This window comes from Porites lutea, chromosome 6 (assembly GCF_958299795.1).
Source record: "Porites lutea chromosome 6, jaPorLute2.1, whole genome shotgun sequence".
Taxonomy (NCBI): Eukaryota; Metazoa; Cnidaria; class Anthozoa; order Scleractinia; family Poritidae; genus Porites; species Porites lutea.
The window spans coordinates 4,455,556-4,467,074 of NC_133206.1; the positions used below are offsets into that span (position 1 = coordinate 4,455,556).

Below are 11,519 nucleotides of genomic sequence, written 5' to 3' on the forward strand. Positions count from 1 at the left end.
TCCTCCTCCTCCTCCTCATTCTATTGTTTTCCCTCCACCACCACCACCGCCATCACATTTCCATTGTTTTTCTCCACGACAGTCAATAAAAGACTGCAAACTACTATCATAAGTTCAGTTTGTCGCAATGTCTCAAGTTGTCAAGAACAATCGTGGTTTTCTTCAATTCTTAGCTGTTTGTCCAGCTCATCAGCGACAGTTTCTTTTACGGACAGCCAATCCAAAACAACTACATGCATTAGTCCAAGTCTTATACAATATACTTAAGGAATACATTCTTATCCCCGAAGAAAATAAGCGGAACGTGTTGCTATATAAGGATGCTCTAGTAAACCTAGCAGAAACAAATGTACCTTACAAAACAAAGAAGCGAATCCTTGTACAAGAGGGTGATGGTTTTATTCAAGACCTATTGGTACCTGCTGTTACAAGCCTAGGATTTTTGATGCTATAAAAGAGGAAACGAAACTATAAGTTACTCATTTGAAGCAACGGTCTGTCACGGGTACTCATCAAAATGAAGAGAAAGATAGATTTGGTTGAAGAAGAACACGAGAGTGAACATGAAGAAAGTGAAAGTTCTGGTGATGAAAGCGAGGATGAAGAACCAAGAATAAAAGATGTTTTGAGTCATCTTTCCCGAGCAGTGTCGGAAAAGCGTGCTTCTGATTTGCTGCATAGTATGGCCGCCTCCAAAGATATTCTTTTCTGGACTCCCAGAGGACAATTACTTCGAAATAAACGCACTATTCCCGTCACAAACATCGCCGAGCTAGTTGAGTATGTGTTACTCCCTCATAACAATGAGGTTACCAAGCCTCGTGCGCTAAATACGTTTCTAGATGGACTTGCAGAGTTAGGAATCGATAAAGGTTTAATCAAAAACAAAAAGTTGTTAAGTGATTTAATAGAAAAGGAAAAAGGCTACCGAAATGTAGAAAATACTTCCGATAATGAGAGTAATAATGAGGAGAGTTCATCGGATATTGAAAATCAGGAGGAGGAGGAGGAAGTGGCTTCTGAGAATGGCGTTGAAACTGAAGGCACCCAAGAGAGCGACAACGACACCGAAAACGATAGTGAGGAAGCAGAAAGTAGTAGCCCTGAAACGTCCACCACCTTTCACTCTAAAAGTCCCTGTGAACGTTGCGAAAACTCTAATGTGTATTCCACATTGATCATGAAATGTCCTAAACGCTTTTGGCACGATAACTACAAGATTTGTCCTATATGCGATCACCAGATCCCCGAGGAGAGAAAATACATCAAAGAGGGCTTTCTTCGGTGTCACGATTGTGGATTAATTACACACAAAAACGCCAAGACGTTGGAAACCAATTTTTATTCACCTTCTAAAGAGGAGAACGAAGAAGATGATTAATTTCCATCCCTTCCAAATCGCTGTTTATTTGACTCTTTTTGTCACTGGTTTTCAATAAAGTTTTTAAAACTGTATCTCGTGTCTTGTCAATTTATTTGTCGCGTGTTTAAATTGATCCTTGTTAAGTTATCAATTGTTTGTGCTTTTACAATAATAAGTCAAGGTGCTCCCTTGGGTCTAGCTGTAGAGATGAACTAATTTGTATTCAACTTTAGACTTGTTAGCCCGCATAATTAACTGACCAACGCTAACGGCGCGTAAATTGACAAAACCATAAGCTCATCAAGCGCTGAAATTTCAATAGTTAGTCGTTTCCTCGAGATGGAACGGAGAGAACGCTTTCGTAATGGTGAGTCAAAATTGAAATAGAGAGTTTTCAGCTCCACTTTTTGTATGTGTGTATGTGTTTTAATATATATCCAATTTTTAGCGCTAAATAAGAAGACATGTGTTGCTAGGGGATCGCATCTCTTATTCCTATTTTTATAAATAAACTTTCCACTCATTAGGAATAAAAATGGAGTTGATTTAAGAACCAAAAGAGTTAAGGTTTACTTTAGAACCACCTGTTGTTTTCTATAGAATTTTGATACCCTGTGCAATACTTTCTTTGGTAGACTACACGTTAAGTGATGATGTAACCATTAGCCAAATCAGTTATCCTTTTGGATACCGAGTGTTGACAGAGTGCGACGCACAAAATGTAGATATTTTATTAGATTTGTAAAGAAAAAAAAAAACCGTTCCCGACAGGATTCGAACCTGTAAGCCTCGAGTCCCACCTGGCTGGCTGGACTCATCGGTCGAAAGCGAGAACTTCTTGCCAGTACCGGCGATGGCCACCGAACCACCGCTTTCCCGGCCATTTTTTGATGACTTTTTAAACTTTTTAAAACGAAATGGGCGTGACGTCAATAGGAGGTCACACACGTCCCGATTGTAACGCTAGGTATGACGTCAGAATAAAATTGGTTGAAACATGACTTCTCGTGTGTCTTACATGACGGGGGAATGTTGGGAGACTTTTCGTGATGGTTTTACATGTGGTACTAACCCCCATGAAGTCCTGGACGCCGATTGGTCGAGAGTGAATTAATTCAGTCACGTGTTTGAAATACTCGATTCTGATTGGCTGTGTGATGAAGTAACCAGTATTACTACTAGGTTAACTAAGAAAAGTTTACAGTTTACAAATAAATGAAATAAAAATTGTAGTATGGATACGGACTAGATAACATAGTAAAAAAGAGGGGATAGAGGGAGGGGTAGACTGCGAGCAATCCCTTTTTACTCGAGTAGGACTGGAGACAGGAGAGAGTGAAATGGCCGAGAAAGGAATTGGGGAGCTGGGGAACTGTTTTTTCCCGCTCGCTTCACTCGATTGCCTTGATCGCTCCCAGTATGTAGGAGAAGGGAGGAGTGGGCGACGGAGGTATGAACCCCACTCCTGTCAAGAATTATTTGCTATTAAGCGGGTCTTAAATAAAGTCATTTCTGCCGTGTCTTCTCTTTTTTAGGAGGGACATTATCTCCTCAGAAGAAAAAGCTCGTAAGTATCAGTTTTACATGTGAAATTTCAACGGCGTGAAGGTTTGGGGCTATGATGATCCTCTAATACATGACTTTTTGTCGATATATTTTCTTTTAGGGGTAACTCACGTTTAAAGGCAGAAGGTAAGGCTTGTTTTTTGTTCGTTTTTAATTAAAGAAAAAAGGCTGAAATTTGACGAATTGCAACCGCGCCCCCTTCCCCCCCCCCCCCCCTCCCCCCGCGAAGTAGAATGTTAGTGATGAAATAGCAGGCCAAATTCACTTTTTAAGCTACGTTTTCGCTGATAAAATTTCTTCGTGGTGTTTAGGAGAGAATAGCAAATTTGTCATTCTAAAGCGCAAGGATCCAAAGAAGTAAAATGTAATTTTCAATTATTGATAAAATCAAATGGAAAACAACTTGTTTTAATTCCTGTTTATTAGGTAAATCTTATGAAATGACAATATATATTTTTGTATTTTCCAGCATCAGGAAAGCCTCTGTTGGAAGTTCATGGTGCCACGGACTATATCCTGTATCTCGGTTGGTACTTTATTACGTCCTTGCCGCCCTGTGCCATATAACACTCCCTTCACCCATCCCCGGAGAAAAGGAACTCGAACATATAAACAAAAAACAAACTTTTTCTATGCTTTACTTGAGTAGCTCTGTATAAGGAAAGGAGAAATTTCAAAGAAAAAGACTTGGGCCTCCTAGCCTGTATTGCAGGCGTTTCGGCCGGGTTTGCGAATGTTTGACAATGTTTTTGTTTTACTGTAGCTCAACAGCTGTTTAAGGTACCAGCATTCTTGTACACCTTGTTGGTGTGTGGTAAAGTGGCCTTTCAACAGACTCTCGACGTCTTCGCTGACAGGTACTATCAACTTTGCACAACATTTTTTCCCGGACGTTTTCTCCTTCCTTGTTCAAAAACTCACACATGGCTTGTTTTTCAGATATCTAGCTCATAAAGTGGATTTACTGACTAACGAACACCGCCTTGTTATGATTATTCATCTACTGAGAGGTTAGTTCAACTAATTTGCACAAGAAGTCAGCTTTGTAGTTAGAAATTGATTATCCTCAGTTTTAAGGCTTCATTTGCCTAGTCACCGTACGGCGTCTTCCCAGGCCCTCTCGGTCCATGCATTTCGGTGACGTATCCGAGACGAAAGGCCGGGAGACGCCCTCAAAAACTCGTTCGGACCACGTGACCCGAAACGCATAGGCCGTGCAGAATAATGAGGCCTAGGGACTAGGCATGGGCTTCCTTAAAATAATACCTCCGGTGATTAAATTATAATGCCAGAACTTTTGTTTCCTTTTTTAAAACGATGTTGAAACATCTAAAAACCTTTTTTTTCTTTCATAGATGCGATATTCTTTGATCACGATCCACCAAGGTAAAGCATTTAAATTCTTTTCTAATCAAAACCTATTCATCGGTACATAAATGGATGGTACAGGTTGGTAAACACAGGGGTTAGACAGGCTTGGTTTATCAAAGTAAACCTTTGTATCCTCTGTGCATGAGTGCTTCTGAATACTGCACCCCCACAACAAATAATAGTGAACTTACGCAGCAGGATGGGGGAGGAAAGAAGACGAGCGTGACAATAATTTTCTTTGAAATAACTTTCCGCCAAAATTCACTTTCCTTTAAACAGATCTTTTGTAAAGACCAGAAAACGTTGATGTTAGGTAAAGATCATGACGAAACACGCAAGTAGTAGCCTTGTCACGTTTGTCATGAACAAGCATTTTGCCTCCCTCTTCTTTGTGCCGTCTTGTTGCGTAAACTTACTAAGGTAAACGCGTCCACACGAATCCAGATATTTTTGAAACCGGATAAATTTTGTACACGAATCGACCTTCCTTCCCGCATGAAACCATTGCGGTCTCAAGTGGCTTAGGGCTCCGAACACGGGAATCCGGGAAACAGAATATGCGGTTACAAAAATAGCCCGTTTCGTGTGGGCGGAGTCTAAACCTCCCCTTAACTCAAGGTAACGTCAAACTATGTACAGTTTACTTAAATCACCCGTAGTTACACTTTCCTTTCCTGTAATCCGTTCCCTTTTTCATCCTTTCTTTGTTTGGTGGGCGAACGGACGCGCGGCGGGGCAGGGCATGGAAAGAGGGACCAAAATTATAATCACCATCATCCTAGATTCCATCTGTTTTTGTTTCAGAACTGATACACAAAAGTTAGAAAGACGCGAGCAGACTCTAAAAGAAATGTTAGAGTTCCTGCCCGACATTGCTGTACGGGCGATGGGCACAGAAAGACACAAGGCAGGAATGACTCTACTGTTTGAGCTTCTTCAGCAACCCAAGTTAAATAAACAGGTCAGTTATCGGTACCTTGTTCATCTCGTTGCCCCTCTGAATCAGTCTTCCTTGGTCGCTAGAACAAGAAAATCGAAAGCTTCCAACACAAGTCACTGTTGTTGTTGTTGTTTTCTCGTATCCTTTTTCAGCTCATTGATAAGTAGCTAGTGACAAGGAACGAGTTTTCTATCTTGGCTCGTCTCTTTATCACGATCGGTTCCCATCAAGAGCCGAATCGGCTCCTGGTTCCCATATTTAAATCTAAACGTTTTTAGCCCGCGCACACCATCTGCTTCGGTCTTCAGAGAAGCATTTCAATGTGAAGTTCAGTAGCATGGTAGAGTTCAACTGCCGATATTTCATTGCTGTTCTGAATTTGTCGATTTTGGCTTTCAGCTTGCATTTGTTCTTCTTGACTGCTTGATGGGAGAGATATTTCCCGAGCTGAAGGAGGTATAGTGTTTTATAATTCTGACTTGTTTGTGTCCTTAATTGGATAGAAGGATCTCGTTTTTCAAAACCTGAGATTACCCTAACTACTTATTTTGACTAAGCACAGTTCAAAAATGAAAGGAGAACACAGTTGAAGCTCACCTAACCTACACTCTCGTAAGCGAACAGCTCTATTTACCATCGCCTCATCAAAAGTCCGTTTTTCTCAACTCCCATACAAACTCTGTTTTTTATATTCCCGTAAGCGGCCAGCTTTAGTTACGGACACCTTTTTCGCGTCCTGAGGGTGTCCGCTTAAGTATAGCCTTAGTTTGAACTTTTTAGCCGTAATTTGTTGTTTTGTCGTTGATTTCAATCTGACCGTGTTAGCCCGCTTAAGGTACCATCAACACCGGCAAGGTTAAGTCATCAAAAGGAAGCCTGCATTCAAACGATTTGTGCTTTTTTATGTGTATTGCAAAAACAAATAAAGGGTATGTGCTGTTTAAAAGGCATTGAAAAGAGCTGAAACCTATGCTATGTGATCAAATTGGATCAATTTAGGATTCTGGCAAACTGCCCACCTACCCCTCCCCTAAGCTAACATTAACACTTACTTCTCATGTAGGACAAAATGATGGCTTAGGGGAGGGGTAGGTGGGCAGTTTCCCAGAAACCTAAACTGATCTATCAAATTAAGAAATCCTTTCTTCGCGGATGCTGAACAATCGGAAAGGAAACTGAATTTCCATAGCAATGTTTTCCTCTGGGAAAACAGCCGGCATTTCGCGACGCCACCATTGGTTTCACCGTGCAATGACGTCTGAGAAACGAGCGCAGAGATTCCATACTGATGACGTGCCACTACTCAGATCTGGGTAGTGCTTCTGATTGGTTAAAGCAACTTTCCCTAGCGGCACGACCAATCAGAAGCACTACCCAGATCTGGGTAGTGATGCGTCATCAGTATGGAATTTCTGCGCTCGTTCCTCAGACGTCATTTCGCGGCGAAACCAGTGATGGCGTCGCTAAATGTAGGCTGTTCTCTCAGGCTATACAAAAACGGTGAACAGTAATTTTTACCTGGATGTGAAAATTACGACAAATGTATAGGTTGTTGTTGTTGTTTTTTTTTTCTATTTAGAGCGAGCTGTTCCCAGCAGATGACGTATCATCGCCCCATTGAGGGCTTTGAAGATGACCGAAAAAAGAAAAAAAAGACTTGAGGAATAGGTGCAGATTCCTTGAAATATGAATATGCATTCGTTTGAATGGCAGTATTAAATAGAATGCGATTGAAGTAATGAAATAACCCAAGTCACCAGTGTCAGACTGGGAGAGGCTTGTAAATCCTTATTGATGATTTAATTTTGAACACAAAGTTAAGTCTCCAAACTGTGGTTAGAATTTCAGAATATCCACGGCTATTTGGCCACATTTTTTTAAAACACACCGTTTGACGTCATCCACAACCTATAACTAACCAGATGTACGGCAAAATTGCATCCATTTATTCCAATTTGAACGTGAATCTCACATCTTTATAAAGATCCACCGCTTTAGGCTTCCAAGCCTGTTTAAAACCTCACAATTGACAGGTTCTTTAATACCACATTGCACGACTCATGGTAAAATTTGTGGAAGTGAACTTTAGAGCACAAAGAACATTTTTGTCTTCCCTTTCAACTGTTTGCTTCACCATAACGGACCCTTTTCTCGTGAGTTACTAGATACATGCGTTTGTTTATGAAAAAAAACGTCGTTCATGTTCCTTTTTTATTAAGCTCGGACTTTTCTCATTGTCTCAACAGTAAACAAATTATGCCTCTTTCGTTTGGCAATAGTCTTCCTCCAGTGAGTAAATTAGTTTAGTGAATAATACCCCATTCTTGCGTATTATGAATTTTTAGTCAGTGCGGAATGATGTTGACCTAACATATGCAGGCGTGGATCTAGGATAAATATTGACCGATTTCCTAAACGAGCGCCAAAGGCTCCGGTTTCTGTGGGTTCCTGGACTCCGGAGGCATGCTCCCCCTATATTTTTGTGGATTTTTATACCTCCCTGAAGTCCCCTTTCGTTGGTTTCGGAGTCACACGGACAGGATATTGACCAGTTCCATTCTCCTCGGATGAAGCCTTGCAAATCGGCGGACTATTTCACCAACTGAGGTCAATTTCCATATGTTAATAGATGCGAAACAAGGCGAGTCCAAACCATTTTTCAGATTTCACCTTGGAAAGTTTTAAAACTATATTTATTATGAAAAATCCGACTCATCTCTAAAAACGGTGAAAACCGGTATGGATCCACGCCTGATATGTATTGTCGCGATGTCAGTCTTTAGTTGTTAATAAATAAATAAATAATTGAATAAATAAATGAAAAGGCGCCTTAAAAATTTTTAATTATTATTATTGTTATTATTATTATAAATAAATAAATAAATGACCAGAATCACACTGCGCACGAGAATTTGCGGAAAGCTTTATATTTATTCGTGAAGAAAGAATATTGACTTGTATATTTTTTAAGCCGTGTATTGAGGTCAGTATCAATACATGCACACGCGTATCGTTGCCTATGCGAGGATAATTTTTTACAATATATGAACAAATTCTTTTGTTTGCCTTTTTTTTGAAAAATAGGTGAAATAAAATGTTTGATTTATTTTACGTTTTGTGTCATTCCATTTGTTGAATTCAGAATAATAGTTAACAATTATTCCTCGAGCCCGAATGGACTCTGAGTCAAAAGCCCATGGGGACTATCGGCCTTCGGCCTCATGGGCTATTGACTCAGAGGCCATGAGGGCGAGAGGAATAATTGTTTTAGTAAAATCCAACTAGTTGGTCAAAAATATCGAGACAAAGCAACTTAAAACAAGACTTTAATCCTTTTTTGCCAACAAAAATCCGGCGCTTTTCGCTACTAGTGGGCTCTAACATATAGCCTAGTAGTAGCTCAACCAATCAGAACACAGCATTGATAATATACCACTAGTTGGATTTTACTAATTTAGGTAAACTAGTCTGTAAACAGGACCCCCCTTTTCATTTCCCCGTGTGCTCGTCCCTTCTAGCTTACCTTACAAAAGAACCTTTTCACCAGTTAAGGTACTGACCAGCATGGGCCAGTCGGGTTCAAAAGGTGGCTTCTAGCGCTACCCACTGGATAAATCACTACTACTACTTATCTACTGAATAGCGATTTATCCGGTGGATAGCGCTATCCACCTTTTGAACAACCATGGCCAGCTCTTCAATTTATGTTCACACAAGGTGACTCCTTCCAGGCTTCCATGCGTACATAGCCTGTTCCAGGCTCCGAGATAGTTGGGTTCGCTGAATTGAGAAAGTGCGAACACGCAAAAAAAAAAAAGGGAGGAAACACTTTCGCGTCTTCCTCACTATCTAAGAGCCTGGAACAGGCTAATGCGTACACGCGTTAACATCACGATAAATTCGTTGGTTGAAATCCAAGATCGAAAAAGTCACAATATGACGATGGGGAACTCGTGGGTATAGATGTTCTAGAAAGCAGAGATGTCAGTTGACAAAAGAAAATATTTATTGTTTTTTGCCAAAACCGCCCCTCGTATCTTACAAAACAGGTCGCTCATAGACATACTCGTGAGAGCCAAACTATTAAAAGGCTATTTTAAACAGGCGCTGGGGAGTCGTGTAGGCCTGTCAACCCCATTTTACACTGTGAATGTCTCACTTTTCCTGCGACAACGTGCTTTCCGGAGACAATGCAACCTTGAATACTCGTAATGGATCCTGAGACCATGAAGTTGTAGGCCTCCAAACTCTTGTATGTCTTAAACTGCTGTTTGTTGTAAAAATTCGTTTCCAGCACCAGGTAGCTTAGCGAATCCGTCGCTTCGATCGGAGGAAGGCACTCAGAGTTACTGTTCATCGGGAATGGTGACAAATTACAAAGAGTTTCTATAGCTTGATGGGTGAATGGTACATTCGCATATCACGTATGCATGGATGGTATTTCCAACAGTACACATGTCTCTTCACTATGACTGTTATGATCTATCTCTAGCATGAGAATCAAATACTTTATATCCCCCAGCCTCAATGCTGTAGATACCCACACCAATAATTGCCACCGTTAAAATGAATGAGTTGTAGTTCAGTGCCAAGAGTGTTTCAAATGCTGTACCCTGTGAGTGGCATATACAGTAATGATACCCCTCAATTCTGGGATCACCATGGATGTTATTAGAGTATTGACGTACCCTGTGTTTGTGCTGTAATCTCTTGTAATCCCCGCGGGTGGTACTCCCTATGATGGCCTTTACGGAGAGGCTCCGCCCGAAAGGGGTACCTTTTTCAAGCTTCAGGTATATGAAAGGGTAGAGATTTCACTCATTGAGGTATATAAAAGGGAAGAGAAATCTGTCATTTGGGTCTGTGAAAGGGCCCGAAAGGGCTAAGACGAGGAAACGTTCTCTTTTTGTGATTGATTCCTATTTAAAAGACAGTGCATTTACAGTAGTTAAAAGGGATGCAAGGTTCTAAACAAAGTATGTGAAAGGGGTACCATTTGTCAATGGAAGGTATACGAAAGGGGTACCTTTTTCGTGAATAATGGCATATAAAAGGGTAAGGGATTGGACCTCGGCGCGGAGCCTTCCCGTATAAACTGACATTTGTTGAGTAACCCCCCGGGCTTGTAATCTGAAAATCAAAAGTTGTATTCCTCAAACGAGTTTCAGGCATGCATCATTCCGTGCATTTTATATGTTAAAATGACAAATTTTACTGATTATGATTATATACTGTGACTGAAGACTGTGCAGTATCTTAACACACTCCTGACACTCACTCACCCATTTCAGGACGTATTGAAACGAGCATCGTAGGCTTGGGTCCCGCAGTAAGCGGGACGGAGTCCTAACCGAGATCGTACAGTGCAGCACTTATAAAAACTGAGCATCGTAGGCTTGGGTCGGTCAGGACTCCGTTCCGCGTGCTGCGGGAGATCGTACAGTACCACCACAGCAAATATCCGAATGTTGGGTTGTAACTTCTACCCCGGGGGGGGGGGTACTGCCATATATGGGCTATATAGGTATGTGCCGCTGTGAAGGGTATGGTTTTCAAGCAGTTTACTCTAGGATAGGGTATATAAATCAGAGCGTTTGGCTCTAGAATAGGGTATCATTTTTCAGGAAACTGATCAGTTGGTTGAAGATTTTATATAGACTAGGTACACAGCTACTCTAGGATAGGGGGATTTGGGGAGTTTACTCTAGTATAGGGTAGCAAAATTCAGCTGAACTAGCTCTGGTAAAGGTTAAGGGTTCCAGGCTCCCAGCGGCACATCCCCACCCAGAAATTCCTAAAGTGCCCCCCCCGGGACTTCTACCACACACTGCCCGGCCAAAAATATTGTCGACAGGACTGTTTATTACGTGTCTCAAAATAGAAAAAAACTATATAAGTCCTAATCATGTTAATACTGGTTTTAAATTTTGACACGTTGACAAGGAGTTGCTGGCGCGCATCCCAAGTGGGGGAGGGTGTGGCGACACGTAGGGTATAGTGTTTTATACGCACACAGGCGACAAAAATCGTCCAGGGGATCAGAAAAAGTGAAACGAACGAAACTCATTCTACAGTCCTCCCCTAGTTGGGAAGTCACATGGAGAAGACACGGTACTTTGATTGGAAGAAATGAAAACGCGTGCGAGGACACTGCAACGCTACACACCGATCACACCGAGGGCGCGATCCATTCAACCAAACTTTCCGGAAATTTCGGTCCAAAACTCAATGGATCGGTTCGGCCCAACCGGAAAAGTTTCGAAAAAACGGGTCCACCTT

General features: G+C 41.3%; 1 protein-coding gene across 4 annotated transcripts in view; it reads left to right on the plus strand.

Annotated features, from left to right (window-relative positions):
• Positions 1 to 8,351, plus strand: part of LOC140940317 (sorting nexin-14-like) — a 32,096-nt gene extending 23,745 nt beyond the window's left edge. For all 4 annotated transcript variants that reach the window (XM_073389251.1, XM_073389255.1, XM_073389253.1 and 1 more), the window contains 9 exons: positions 2,899 to 2,930; positions 3,030 to 3,055; positions 3,399 to 3,455; positions 3,693 to 3,786; positions 3,869 to 3,939; positions 4,285 to 4,315; positions 5,105 to 5,261; positions 5,640 to 5,696; positions 6,820 to 8,351. In XM_073389251.1, the coding sequence (XP_073245352.1) occupies positions 2,899 to 2,930; positions 3,030 to 3,055; positions 3,399 to 3,455; positions 3,693 to 3,786; positions 3,869 to 3,939; positions 4,285 to 4,315; positions 5,105 to 5,261; positions 5,640 to 5,696; positions 6,820 to 6,861 (567 nt within the window). In that variant the 3' untranslated portion in view covers positions 6,862 to 8,351. The remainder of the gene's footprint in view (positions 1 to 2,898; positions 2,931 to 3,029; positions 3,056 to 3,398; positions 3,456 to 3,692; positions 3,787 to 3,868; positions 3,940 to 4,284; positions 4,316 to 5,104; positions 5,262 to 5,639; positions 5,697 to 6,819) is intronic.
• Positions 8,352 to 11,519: the final 3,168 nt, after the last annotated feature.